Source organism: Propithecus coquereli, unplaced genomic scaffold, assembly GCF_000956105.1.
Source record: "Propithecus coquereli isolate 6110/MARCELLA unplaced genomic scaffold, Pcoq_1.0 Scaffold35, whole genome shotgun sequence".
NCBI classification, from domain to species: domain Eukaryota; kingdom Metazoa; phylum Chordata; class Mammalia; order Primates; family Indriidae; genus Propithecus; species Propithecus coquereli.
In genome coordinates this window covers 5,257,198-5,271,073 of record NW_012149174.1, presented here as the reverse complement: position 1 = coordinate 5,271,073, position 13,876 = coordinate 5,257,198, and the positions used below count along the sequence as shown (strand labels likewise).

At 56.8% G+C, this 13,876-nt stretch overlaps 1 protein-coding gene across 4 annotated transcripts; it reads left to right on the top strand.

The window, feature by feature from the left end:
- Window positions 1-3,417: 3,417 nt before the first annotated feature.
- Window positions 3,418-13,849, top strand: MICAL1 (microtubule associated monooxygenase, calponin and LIM domain containing 1). Of its 4 annotated transcripts, XM_012651197.1 has the most exons (26): window positions 3,489-3,515; window positions 4,005-4,204; window positions 4,408-4,727; window positions 4,822-5,029; window positions 5,280-5,384; window positions 5,717-5,821; window positions 5,931-6,086; window positions 6,672-6,772; window positions 7,492-7,749; window positions 7,979-8,094; window positions 8,285-8,411; window positions 8,587-8,668; window positions 9,206-9,353; window positions 9,787-9,977; window positions 10,121-10,209; window positions 10,338-10,379; window positions 10,624-10,707; window positions 10,837-10,993; window positions 11,298-11,374; window positions 11,669-11,945; window positions 12,082-12,179; window positions 12,452-12,565; window positions 12,692-12,785; window positions 13,035-13,134; window positions 13,232-13,305; window positions 13,643-13,809. In XM_012651197.1, the coding sequence occupies exons 3-26, from the start codon at window positions 4,470-4,472 to the stop codon at window positions 13,789-13,791; spliced, it is 3,210 nt and encodes a 1,069-aa protein (XP_012506651.1). In that variant the 5' UTR covers window positions 3,489-3,515; window positions 4,005-4,204; window positions 4,408-4,469; the 3' UTR covers window positions 13,792-13,809. The 4 variants fall into 4 exon arrangements, with proteins under 4 accessions (XP_012506652.1, XP_012506651.1, XP_012506650.1 ...); XM_012651198.1 differs by lacking the exon at window positions 4,005-4,204 and having other exon boundaries at window positions 3,418-3,515; XM_012651196.1 differs by lacking the exon at window positions 3,489-3,515 and having other exon boundaries at window positions 3,787-4,204.
- Window positions 13,850-13,876: the final 27 nt, after the last annotated feature.

Sequence of the window (13,876 nt, the reverse complement as noted above, 5' to 3'; positions counted from 1 at the left end):
CTTAGAATAAAATCCACAATCCAGCTTCCTCATGGGCCCCTCTTCCCAGTTCTCACTTCCAGGTGCACTGGCTTCCTTGCTGTTCCCCAAACGCACCCAGCTCTTTCCTGCCTGAGGGCTTTGGGGCAGGTGCTTCTCACCTTGAAAGTTGTCTGTCCCCACTCTGACTCACGACTACTCACCTGTCAGAATTCAGGGAGGCCCTCCCTGGCCCTCTAATCTCAATCAAGCCACCCTGTCATATCCTCTCACTGCATTCGGTACCCCGCGGCTCAGATGTAATTAATTATTTTACATCAGGAGTTGTGTCTCTCTGGCCATTCTGCAGCCACAGCTCTTGGCCCAGGACTTTGTTCTTTGAAATCACTGACCTGCAGATGCAAGACCATATTATAGGATGGCTTAAACATGTCACTTTCAGTGGCTGGGACCTAGTTTCTGGCTGCAGGCCCAGGAGATGAGAGGTTGGGAGGTGAGGTAAGGATGGCACTACAGGAAGACAGAACATGGTCTGGGTCAGAGGAAAGGGGATCCTAGCTGTCTTAGTGGCTCCGGTTTTTAACTCATGGCCACTGCTGCAGTGACTATTTGTGAAAACATTAGAATGGATTCTTTTAAAACGGACATTTCATGTATCAGCCATTTACTTGTTCCAATATGAACTGGCCAATGCAATTGAGCCAATATTGTTTTTTTCTGCCCCAAGATGATGTGCAGGAGTGTGCCAGTATTTATAGTTCTATATACACATAGAATGTGAGTGAGGGCTCAAGAAGCACTTATGGATAAGTAATAAGTGTATGATTTTAGCTTTAATAGAGATCAGGTATTTTTTCCTTGGAAGAAACTCTGTAAGTAGAACTTGGTTTGGGTTTTCTATACACTTCTTAGGGCCAGCAACATTGAATAACAGGATTTCAGAACTGAAATGGGCTGAGGAGGCTGAGTAACTAAACTGTGTCCATTTAAAGATGAGAAGACTGAAGCGTGGTGACTTGCAAGTTTACACCAGGCTAGTGTGAAGCAAAGCTGGATTCTGCCAGGCCTTCTGGATTCCAGACCTGTGTATTCCCCACACTTTATGCTCCAGTGTAAGTCCGTAATCAGCATACATTTAAACTCCAAGTCAGCAGGTTTTTTAGCACTGATGAACTCACTTTTGTTCTGTGATCTTTCTTAAAGACAAATTTTGCAATTTGCTGTTCAGAGAGCCACATAACCCTTTTGGTAACTGAAGTCATGAGTCAAGCCTGACCGTGTTGGCCCTTTGCAAACGTGGAAAGCCGGAGCAGCCAGTTGTTTGCCATCTGCTAATGAAAGGGAAATAGGATGGCTCTAAAAGCCTGGTGAACCAGTTGTGGTGGACTTTAGAACGTTTTTGCACTATTTATTTAAATATGGGTGTGTCATACACGGCAAATTAATTTCAAGCCAAATAACGTGCCACACTCAAGAGCTAGCATGGGCCCAGCTGGGAGGGCGGCTGCCCTAGTTTCCTGAGCATGACCTGGCAGAGAGCAGGCGCTTCCCCTCTCTTTCCTCCCTCTGCCTGCTTCTCAGCTCCAGCTGGCAGCAGGACTGTTCATGTCTTACTGGGTCTCAGAGGGTTTCCAGATGAAATGCAAAGTGAGAATAAAGGGAAAGGGAGAGCCATAGAGCCCCCCCAGCTCTTTATGGCCCTTGGATCTCAAGGAAAGCAACCCTCTCATTTATTCCTTGGTTAGCGTAACGGCGTCACTTCCTCTAAACAAGAAACAGCTTCTTACAACGCCAGCCTTTGATTTGTCACGTTGGATCAACACGGGTGTGGTGGAGCCCAGACAGACCTGGGCCAGGATGCCAGCTCTGCCACTTGCGGTGGGCAGATAACGAACCTTTGTGGCTCTTGTTTCCTTTTCGGTAAAATGGTACCGTGGTGAACACTAAGATTAAGGTGATACTCTTAGTAGTATGATGCTCAATAAATGAGAATTTTGTTAATACTAACTAGCTGAATGACCTTGGACGAGTCCTTTCACTTTTCGTGCTATTTCCTTGCCGGGAACATGAGGAAGTTCATCCCAAAGGTCTCTTCAAGCCCTTTTCAGCACTGACAGTTCCGTGGGTCCCCATTGTAAGGCATCTTGAACACGGAGGCCTTGCGGCTTTTCCACACACCCCTCCCATTTGCCCCTCTCTTAGTAGTGGTCTAAATACCCCACCCCATCCCCTTGCCCCCTCACTTCTCACACCCATTTGGAAGTCGCAGATTGCCGAGCTCCCAGTACTTTAATCCGCGCCCTTTGCCCTTGGCTCGGGTCTACGGGCAGACCAGTCGCAGGGGAGGCGACCCGGCGCTTGGCTCCATCCGGGGGCGCCCCGGCCGTGGATCTCTGGCTGGGAGAGATGAAGAGAACGCAGACATTCTGGCGCCACCCTCGGACCCGCCAGCTTCTCCAAACTCCCTACCGAGCCGCGCGCCCTCTCGCCCGGCGCTTGGAGGCTGCCCGCGCAGTTAGTACCGCGCCGGGGAGGGTGGTCCTCGCCTGGCCCGCGGGTGCGCGCTCTGGCACCCCGCCCTCCGCACGCTCCGGCTCCGAGGCCCCCAAGCGGAACGGGGTGTCTGCAGCGCCACGCCCTAGAGCGCCACCCTGCAGGCGTGGGCGGGCCCGGGACTGTCCCTAGCGGGGGGAGATCGAGGGGTAATGACATGCTAATGAAGTGCGAATAAATCCTCAGCGGGGCCCCGCGCCCCGAGCCTAAGCACACCCCGCGGGACACCAGAGCCGGGCGCACGCGGTAGGCCGCCCCGCATCCCGGGCTTGCGCTCGGCGCTGCCCCCGCCCCCGCCCTCACTGGTGGCCCGCCCGGCAGGAAGCGGTCCCTCCCGGCCCCGGAGCCGCCCGGTAAGTCGTGCAGCTGAGCCAGCCGTGCGCCCCGCTGCCGGCCCGGGCCGGGGAAGGGTGGAGGTGCGGGCGCTTCCGGAGAAATGCGGCCCCGGGCACCCGGGAACCACGCTTGGCCGGTCCGGCCGGTCCCCCCCACTCCTCGCCCTGCTCAGCCCCTCTCCAGACTTTTCCGTCCGGAGTGTTGGGTAACCACCCCCCCACCCCCAAAAGTGCTCCAGCTCCCTCTCCATCCTTTCAGACCGCCCCACCCCTCGCACATCCTTTGTTCTGGCGCTTCCAGGCTGGGTCGCCCCTTTCTCTCCCTTCACCGAGGTCTTCCTCCTTCCACACCCAACCCCCACCCCAAGAGGAACCTTTGCCCTTTCTGAAGTTCGGTCCGCCCTCATCCAGGTGACCAGCGGCGGACGGCTTTAGTCTCCTGCCTCGGTGCGGCCAGCTGGGAACGGCGGGGCAGTTGGGGCGGGGGGCGGCGGAGAACCCCAGGGGCCCGCCCCCACTGCTGCCACCCACCCCTCCTAACTCTGCCATGGGCAACCACATCCTCCATACCCTCTGATCCCTTCCGGTCCCAGCGTGAGAAAGCCCCTCTGACACCCCTCAAGTTGCGTGGAGGCCGGAGCGAAGGAGGTGGGGACAAAGCGGCCTTGTCTCTGGAGATTCCTGGGAGGGCGCACAGGGGGCGGGGCGGGGTGGGGTGGAGTGTCGATTGGGGTGGGAGGAACCTGGGAGGGGGAAACCAGCTACTGTGGTCCCCCACTTCTTCCCAAGGCCCCCTGGAGCAGGGCAAGTTCACAGGGGAAGTGTTTTGACCACAGTGAGTCAGAAATAGACCCAGGCCTTTGTTACCCAGTCAAGTTGCAACATCCTCTGGCTGCTTGCTGAAGTAGTTTGGTGGTGGGAAGTGGAACCTTCCTAGGCTGAGGCTGTCTTCCCTCCCATCAGGAGGCAAGCACGAGTGCTGAGGAGGAAAACTTTGCCCTTGGCACGAGACACATCCCACCCAGCAAGGCACTGAGGCCACCAAGGGGCACCCAGCGCTGTGGGGTGTGGGGTGAGATGGGGCCGTATGTGTGCCCAGCAGCTGGGGTTGTGGGAATTATCTGTTCCTGTCTACAGGCAAAGGAAGCCTTCCTCCTGCCTTCACCACTTCTGAGAAAGTCCCCCTACGCACTCCTTCCAGGGCCTGGGGAAGACAGGCTAAGAATTCCTGCCCCAGGGCTTGGAGATCCCTGGACAGGGAGGCTGAGTTGGAGGCTGCCAAGGCTTCCCATATGCCCTGTGTGCCCAGGACTACTGATTTTTCATTTCCAAATTTGGTAAATTTCACTTGGAGTGGACAGGAGAGCAGCTGTCTCTGGAGCACACTGGGCAGGGGAGTGGGCTGGGAGGGAGGAGCAGAGCCAATCAGGGGTGGACCTGGAGCTCCCTGGGGACACAAGCCTGCTCTCTTTTCCTCTCCTTCCTTTTCCCTTCCTCCTTTCTCCAGCCTCCTCCCTTTCTCTTCCCTCCTTACTTCCAGCAGCCACTGCCTCTGCTCAGCTGTCCAGCTGCTCCCCTCCCTGGGAGCCCCAGGAGGCCTCCATGGCTTCACCCCTCTCCACGAACCCAGCACACACCCACTTTGAGAGCTTCCTGCAGGCCCAGCTGTGCCAGGACGTGCTGAACAGCTTCCGGGGACTATGTGGGGCCCTGGAGCTGGAGCCTGGTGCGGGGCTGCCCCAGTACCACAAGATCAAGGCTCAGCTCAACTACTGGAGCGCCAAGTCACTGTGGGCCAAGCTGGACAAGCGAGCGGGCCAGCCTGTCTACCAGCAAGGCCGGGCCTGCACCAGCACCAAGGTGGACATGCGGTGCCTGGGATGGGGCGTGGGGAATGGGGGAGCCAGAGCAGGGGGACGGGATGCCATAGCCCCACTGCCCTGTGTGTTCACAGTGCCTGGTGGTGGGTGCTGGACCTTGCGGGCTGCGGGCCGCTGTGGAGCTGGCACTGCTGGGGGCCCGTGTGGTGCTGGTGGAAAAGCGCACCAAGTTCTCCCGCCACAACGTGCTCCACCTCTGGCCCTTCACCATCCATGACCTGAGGGCACTTGGTGCCAAGAAGTTCTATGGACGCTTCTGCACTGGCACCCTGGACCACATCAGTGAGCACCACGTGGTGGCCTGGAGGGGTGGGGGAGCCTGGCCCTAGAGACAGGCTAGTAGGGGGAGAGTCAAAGTGAACAAGATTCAGGTCAGCCAGGTGACCTTGAAGACTAGGTCCCTCATCTGTAAAGCCGGCAGTTGGACTGAGTGATCTCTAAGACCTTCTCCAGCTCTGACCAGGCGCACACTGGTGCTTGGGGAGGCTGTGCGGCCCTGGGTTCCCTGTTCCTAATGTCCTCTTCCTTCTAGGCATCCGGCAGCTCCAGCTGCTTCTGCTGAAGGTGGCATTACTGCTGGGGGTGGAAATTCACTGGGGTGTCACTTTCACTGGCCTCCAGCCCCCTCCCAGAAAGGGTAAGTACTTCTATGCTCTCAGGAATCCCCACCCACCTAGGAGATCTTGGCCATTGCCTGGGAAAGGGTGAGGCTGGGAGTTGGCTGATAATCCTTTACTAATAGTGCAGCCTTGGGCAAACCACTCTGAGCCTGAGGTTGAACGTTTGCAGAACAGTTCTTTCCTTACCTGCCTTTAGTGGTGTGAAGGTGTAATCTGATAGACAATGTATCATTGCTTTCTAAACTACAGTCCTTAACACATTGATTTTAGTTATTTCACTGCTTGTCCTGGGAGTGTAGGAGCCCCTCTGACTTCTACACCTTTGTGCCTCTCATGACCCCTGCCTCAGGGAGTGGCTGGCATGCCCAGCTCCAGCCCAACCCCCCCACCCAGCTGGCCAACTATGAATTCGATGTCCTCATCTCGGCTGCAGGAGGTAAATTCGTCCCTGAAGGTGAGTGATCCCTTCCCTCAAAGAAGCCAGCATTTTTGGCTCCTTCTGGGCCTTTCTAGGTTGTTATACCCCTCTTCTCCTGCCACTACCCATCTACTCCCACCTCTAGGCTTCAAAGTTCGAGAAATGCGAGGCAAATTGGCTATTGGCATCACAGTCAACTTTGTGAACAGGCGCACCGTGGAGGAGACGCAGGTGCCAGAGATCAGCGGTGTGGCCAGGATCTACAACCAGAGCTTCTTCCAGAGCCTGCTCAAAGCCACAGGTCAGGACCTCCTCTTGCTGGGTTTCCCCTCCCCCTTCCTGACTGTGGACTGGCTGCCACCTGCCCCTTCCAGACCTGCCCTAAGTGCAAGGAATCTCAACTTTCCCATCTTTGTGGTCTCTGCAGCAAAGAAAGAACTTATCCCCCCAGGGATTAAACAGGCCCAGCCTCACTTGGCCACCAAGCATGAAAAGTCCTGGAAATCTCTCACAAAATGCATGAGAGTTTTGCTTTGTGCTCCTTTATGATTTACTATAAAAATAATGTAAATGGAAAACAAAAGTGGCACTTCAAGAAGATGCCCAGTGTTTATTTTGGCTTCACACTGCTATGTGACCACGTGGTGCAGGTCTCCCAGCTGCCATCCCACCTACGTTTCCGTCTTTGCTTCAAGCTCTCAGGCCTCCTGGGCCTCAGACGGTCCTTTGTGCCACCAGGACTTGCAGGGTTCTGTGTGTGGAGCACTCACTGCAGTCTAAGCTGGGCATCCCAGCTCTCAGATGTCAGGCCACAGCTGGGGTGTTTGCAGAGGTGATGCATAATCTGGAGGAGACGTATCTCCTGTCCCCTGCCTTGTTCCCTCAGGCATTGATCTAGAAAACATCGTGTACTACAAGGATGACACCCACTATTTTGTGATGACAGCCAAGAAGCAGTGCCTGCTGCGGCTGGGAGTGCTGCGTCAGGTGGGGCCCAGGCCCAGGCTGGGAGAGGCTGGACGGTGGGCACGGGGAGGTAGAGGCCAGGCCTGGACACAGTTTACCACTGGGTGGAGGGGGGCCCCCATCTCCCCTGGCATTAACTCCACCCCTGCAAGCTCTTCTCCCCTGGGATTTTCATGGCAATAGGAATCATATTCTGGGCTAAACACCTTATACCAGCCACAATACTACAAATGTAAGTCCATGAGGGCAGAGATTTTTGTCTCTGTTTCTTGCTTGCTGCTAATTCCTGGTGCCTAGAATGGTGCCTAATATGTAGTAAGCACCCAATATGTATTTGCTGAATGAATGAACTAGTTGAGTGCCTACTCTGTGCTAGGTACTGTGTTGAGAGCTAAATTTGCATTTTCTCATCTAATTCTATGAGTACCTTGGTAAGTTAGATGTGTTGTCTCTAAATGATGGACAAACTGAGGCTCAGAAATTCAGTGGCAGGTGACAGTAATGATATTGGGCTTCATGGGCAGAGCAGAGCCTGGGACCCCCAGCAGCAGGGTGGGTGTTAAGGAAGAGGCTTTGAGAATTTCAGGCCATTGGAATTCTAGTCCCAGCTGAGCCTTCAACTGCTGTGTAGTCTGGGGCAGCCCCCTCCCTCTCTGGGCCTCAGTACGTGCACCTTCTACACCCAAGGGCATGGGACTGGTGCATCGGCCCTGCTCTCAGAGGTTCTGTTGACCATGTAGGACTGGCCGGAGACTGATCGGCTGCTGGGCAGTGCCAATGTAGTGCCCGAAGCTCTGCAGCGCTTTGCCCGGGCAGCTGCTGACTTCGCCACCCATGGCAAGCTTGGAAAACTAGAGTTTGCCCGGGATGCCCATGGGCAGCCTGACGTCTCTGCCTTTGACTTCACAAGCATGATGCGGGCGGAAAGTTCTGCTCGTGTGCAAGAGAAACATGGCGCCCGCCTGCTGCTGGGACTGGTGGGGGACTGCCTGGTGGAGGTGAGGAGGGAGGAAGCTGTCTAATAGGGAGGAGGGGATAAAAAAAGGTCCGCTTGTTGGGGACGGGGACGGGGCCGGGGCGGAGTGGTGGATAAGGGCTCTTTGGTGGAGGTGAGAGGCTGCCTGGTGTGGAGATGGGCCCCTGTGCAATGACCTTGGGAGGTGTCCGCGCTTGAGATGCTCCCATTGGCTTCTCACTGAGCAGTTTGCTATTCCTTTGACTCTGCAGCCCTTCTGGCCCCTGGGCACTGGAGTGGCCCGGGGCTTCCTGGCAGCCTTTGATGCAGCCTGGATGGTGAAGCGGTGGGCAGAGGGCGCTGGGCCCCTAGAGGTGTTGGCCGAGCGGTGAGGCCTGAGTTGGGGGTGTGGGCAGGGCGGGATATGGGACAAGGGTCAGGAAGAGGGGTAGGAGTGCTGGGTCAATAGATGGGGGCATGGACAAGAGAGAATAAAAGAAAGGCTGGCAGTTCCTGAGGGGTGGGTGCTGACAGGTACCATCCAACTCATGGCCATGGCCCTCACCCCACCCCCTCAGTGAGAGCCTGTACCAGCTTCTGTCACAGACATCCCCGGAAAACATGCATCGCAATGTGGCCCAGTATGGGCTGGACCCAGCCACCCGCTACCCCAACCTGAACCTCCGAGCTGTGACCCCCAATCAGGTCAGACCCCTGGCACCCTCACGGACTTCCCAAGTCAGTCCCCTTCCCCCAGGTCTGGCCTTCCCTGCGCAGTCACTACCCCTCAGGGTCAGTCCTACCCCCAGCGGACCCTCCATCCTGGGATTGAGGGGCTGTGTGGTCAGCCTGCCTTCAGACCTGAGAGGGACTGCCTTAGGTACGAGACCTGTATGACGTGCTGGCCAAGGAGCCTGTGCGGAAGAAGAGCGACAAGACAGACACAGGGAGACCGGCCACTGGTGAGCAAGCTTTCCTCCAGGGGGATGGCCAAAACATCTACCAGCCAGTGGGCCCAGGCAGCACCCATCAGAGCAGCTGTGGCCTTGGGGCAGCTGCAGCCTCAGGACGGGAGCAGTGTGCTGGAATGCTCCCTGCTGGGACGGTGGGGACTTTGGGGCCTCCCGGAGCCGGGCAGGGGCAGCGGGGCACTCAGTAGCAGCTGTTCGTGGGGCCGAGTGGATGTGTTTCAGTATCTGAACCTCTGCTACAGCAGCAGCAGTACTGCCAACCCCTACCCGCCCCGCAACTCCCACACCGCCTTTCATGACTGGCTGTCCTGTGTGTGGCTAGTAGTGATGTCACTTTATTTATTCCTCCATGTTATTCCAAAAAGAGATTTTTGAAAATGAGAGCACTAGGATGGAGATGCTGACAGTGAGCTTTGGGCTGGTGCCCTGACTCCTCCTCCCCAACAAACCCCCACACCCAGCAGTGGGGCTCCCTGTGAGCCATGGGTGGGGCAGGGAGGCCTGGGCACAGTACACCTTCTCTCCCAGGGTCGGCGGGCACCCAGGAGGAGCTGCTGCGCTGGTGCCAGGAGCAGACAGCTGGGTACCCAGGAGTCCATGTCACTGACCTGTCTTCCTCCTGGGCTGACGGGCTAGCTCTGTGTGCCCTGGTGCACCGGCTGCGGCCTGGCCTGCTGTGAGTTTGGGATCGGCATGGGGTTGCTGGCAGACCATACTCTCTCATGCCGCTGCCCCTCCCTCTGCATCATGGTGGGGAGATCGCTGTGCCGGAGTTAGCATATCCAGTTGAGTCCTAGCTCCACCACTTCTGCGTGTCACTTCACCCCCCTAGAAACAGTATTCCTGCCTGACTCTGCCCCAGAGTCTTGTGAGAATCTAATGCATTCTAATAGGGAAGAGCTTCGTGAATGTAAGAGGGTCCCCAAGCAGAAGCAGTTATCATTGGGTTGGGAGAGTAACAGAGACAACAAGTAGACCTTCATGCCCCCTCCTCCCTGTGGGACCCCCACCCCTGTCTGGTGTCTTCCCCTCCTGCTGTCCTCACCTCTCCTCCCCTCAATGGGCCTGGTTCTTGTCTCCCATTGGCTTCTCTCCCCGACTCCCCACAGGGAACCCTCAGAGCTGCAGGGCATGGGGGCTCTGGAAGCCACTGCCTGGGCACTGAAGGTGGCAGAGCACGAGCTGGGCATCACACCAGTGGTATCTGCACAGGCAGTGGTGGCAGGGAGTGACCCACTGGGCCTTATCGCCTACCTCAGCCACTTCCACAGTGCCTTCAAGAGTACACCCCACAGCCCAGGTGACCTGAGGGTGGGCATGTGGGGGAGGGGTGGGAAGGGGAGTATGTGTGAGAGGAAGGTGTCCTCTGAGGGCCAGCTTGGGAAAAGTGTCTGTTCTGGGGGTACAGTATTGGCCCCCCACCTACCCTGACTCTCCCTGCAGGCCCTGCTGCCCAAGCCTCTCCGGGAACCTCCAGTGCTGTATTGTTCCTTGGCAAACTTCAGAGGACTCTTCAACGGACCAGGGCCAAGGTGGAGAGTCTGGGCAGGGTTGGGGCTGGGCATGGGGTGCCCAGTGGAGGTCCCTGGGGTGATTCAGAAAGGGGGAAGGGGGACTGCGGCTCAAAGGTTCATGCTCAGAGTTATAGGACTTGTTGCAGGAAAATGGGGAGGATGCTGGTGGCAAGAAGCCTCGCTTGGAGGTAAATGCAGGCAGGGGCCGGACAGTCCCCTCTGCCCCGTTCTCTTCCCCTTCCCTGGATACTGTCTTCCCTGTGTCCTGCCCCCCATGTGCTGCTCCCCACCCCAGGTCCTGTAATCCCCCATCTGCCTCCCTGCCCAGGCTTCTTCATCTTCCCTTCCAGCCCTTTCTATGCATTTGCACACGTCCACTCCCAGCTGATCCTGCCCTTCCACCCTCCCAGCCTGAGCACTTAACCTTCTTAGGTAGAGGCCGAGACCCCAAGTACTGAGGAACTACCTGTCCCTGAGCCTGGTAGACCCCTGACACCCCCATCTCAACACCAGGAGGTAAGAGCCAGAGCTCTGTCTGTGGCCAGAGGCCTGGGGAGGGCAGGGAAGAGATGTTTAAGGGAAGGGAAGAACTTTGCAGCTGGCTTTGACTGCCCTAACCCTGTGTCCCCGGGGGGGTCCATGCAGGCTGGTGCTGGGGACCTGTGTGCACTTTGTGGAGAACAACTCTATATCCTAGAACGCCTCTGTGCCGACGGCCGTTTCTTCCACCGGAGCTGCTTCCGTTGCCATACCTGTGAGGCCACACTGTGGCCAAGTGGCTACGGGCGGCACCCAGAAGATGGTGAGTGAGCTTGGGAGACCTCTAGGGAGACTTTGGGCCTGGCCCTGCCTGAGGGACAAGGAACTCGAGGGGAGAGGAGGACAGGGTGCTGGGCACAAGGTAGAAATGGGTTCAAGATGGCACTTTCTTCCCCTGAGCTCAGGGTCTTCTGTCCCCTCCAAAGCTCCAGATTAGAGGTTCTAAGGAACCAGAGGCTGGCAGAAATTACCTGCAAATCCAAGTCATGGTGCCCCCACCTTCCCTGATTGTCTGGGCAGTGGGCTGCCTACACCTGATGCCTCCTCCCCCTCTCCACCCTTCCCAGGACGTTTCTACTGCCTCCAGCACCTGCCCCAGCCAGACCACAAAGAGGATGGCAGCGACGGAGGCCCTCAGAGTCCGGTAAAAACTGTGAAAGTGTGTGCGTGTTGGGGCATGGGAAGAGGAAAGGGGTCTCTCCAGCCCAGCACACGGCTGGGGGTAACTGAATGTTGCCCTCCACTAGAATGTGAGCCCCACGAAGGCAGGGATGTCTGTTTTACTATTGCTTTATCTCAAATACCCAGAACACTGCCTGACACTGCTCAGCAAATGGTGCTAAGTGAATGAGTGCCATGACCCACATTTGCTCCAAAGGAGTGGCCTAAACCCCACACCGGGCAGGTCACTGACCAGACCACATGGTGGCTTTTCCAGGAGCTTCCGACACTAGGTGAGATTAATATGCCACCAGGCCCCCCAACTCCCAGAGCCTCGCAGGAGGGGGCCAGCCCTGTTCCAAGCCCCAGCCAGCCCACCCGTCGGTTGATCCGCCTCCCCAGCCCGGAACGCCAGCGGTTGTCCTCCCTCAACCTTACCCCTGATGAGGAAATGGAGCCGCCACCCAAGCCCCCCCGCAGCTGCTCTGCCTTGGCCCGCCAGGCCCTGGAGGGCAGCTTTGTGGGCTGGGGCATGCCAGTCCAGACACCTCAAGGTAACTGCTCTCCCACACCTGTGCTGACTCAGGGTGGGGATGGGCAGGAGAAAGGGGATTCCTGCAAGTGGAATTCTGGGAAATAGAAAGGGAAGTCGTGGGTATCTCAAGCCCTGTCTGCTTCTCCCCTGCTCAGTTCTTGTGGCCATGGAGGAGGAAGAAGAGAGCCCTTCCTCCAGTGAAGAAGAAGATGAAGGGGAGGAAGATGTGCCTTTAGACTCAGACATGGAACAAGTGAGTGGGTGGAATGTGGCCACCTACTCTGCCCCAGCCAGCACGCATCCACTAAATACTCTCCACACGCTATAGGCGGAACCCACACCACACTCCATCCTCTGCGCCCTTCTCTCACCCAGCCTGACTTTGTCGCTGAGCTTGCACCTTTTCTACCAGAACTTACCCCACTTTCAGCCCAGGTTCTTACCTGCCTTTTCAAACAGAGCTTCTGCCACTCCTATCTACCATGGGGGCCAGGCCCTACAGCTAACTGCCTGACCCTCCCATAGGCCCTGCTGACCTTCGCCAAGACCTCAGGCACCATGAATAAGTACCCAACGTGGCGTCGGACTCTGCTGCGCCGTGCTAGGGAAGAGGAGATGAAGAGGTTCTGCAAGGCCCAGGTGAGGCCCAGGGGTTCCTGGAAGTTCTGATGGGGTCGGAGTTCTGAGACTGGATTCAGAGCTCCTCCAGTGCTCTGTTCTTGAGCAGTCCAGAGACTCCTGGGTCTCCTGTCTTGTACTCCTCAGGCCATCCAGCGGCGACTAAATGAGATTGAGGCTGCTCTGAGGGAACTGGAGGCCGAGGGCATGAAGCTGGAGCAGGCCCTAAGGAGCCAGAGCAGTGAGTGAAGATGGGAGGGATGAGCTAGGACACCCCTCTGCCTCCTAGCACTGTGTTTAGCCCCCAGCCATCCCTCAAACTGGCAGGCTATGGCTCACAGCAGGCCCAATGGTTGTGCCACACAGCTCTCTGACACTCACACCCCTAACACCCTTCTTTCCCCGGATTCTGTCACCCCTAAGCCCATGACTCCTGTGGCCCTGGCTGGAGGCCTCCTGACCACCCCCTACCCATCTTCCTTCTTATCAGGTTCCCCAGAACAGCAAAAGGAACTGTGGGTAGAACAGCTGCTACAGCTTGTTCGGAAGAAAAACAACTTGGTGGCTGAGGAGGCTGAGCTCATGATCACGTAAGGAATGGGGAATGGTGACAGTGGCTCCTGAGCTAGGCCCTAGCCTCTTGTGTATCCTGAACAGGTGTGCCTCTTCTGTCCCTGACCCCCACAGGGTACAGGAGCTGAACCTGGAGGAGAAGCAGTGGCAGCTGGACCAGGAGCTACGCAGCTACATGAACCGGGAAGGTAGGTGTGATGAGGGGAGAGGCAGACATATCCCACAGCTGCTGCACAAGTCTCATGATCTCAGATACTGATCCAGCAATGTGGATGGGGCTCCAAAGCCCTACTCTCCCTTCAGTTCAATGAGAGCTGCACAATGGGCTTTTATAAAAGATTTCCTTCAAAAATGGTGCTGCTTCTAGATAATGCCAGAAAACCACTGGTATTGACAAAGCACCTAATTTTGCAGATTAAGAAACAAAGCCTGGGTTGTAGAAATTACACAGGCCAGGATTAAGTTGTGCCTCTCCTGCCTCCCTGCCCAGTTCCCTCTTCTCTAAGTTTCGTCTCCTCCCTTCAGAAACCCTAAAGACAGCTGCCGATCAGCAGGCTGAGGACCAGGTCCTGAGGAAACTGGTGGAGGTGGTGAACCAGCGAGATGCCCTCATTCGCTTCCGGGAAGAGCGCAGGCTCAGTGAGCTGGCCCTGGGGACAGGGGCCCAAGGCTAGAAGAGGATGGGCTGCCTGGGAGAGGGCCTCACTGTTTACAATTAAAATGTTTCTGCCATAAACAAGGCTTAGGGTGCCTGCAGGT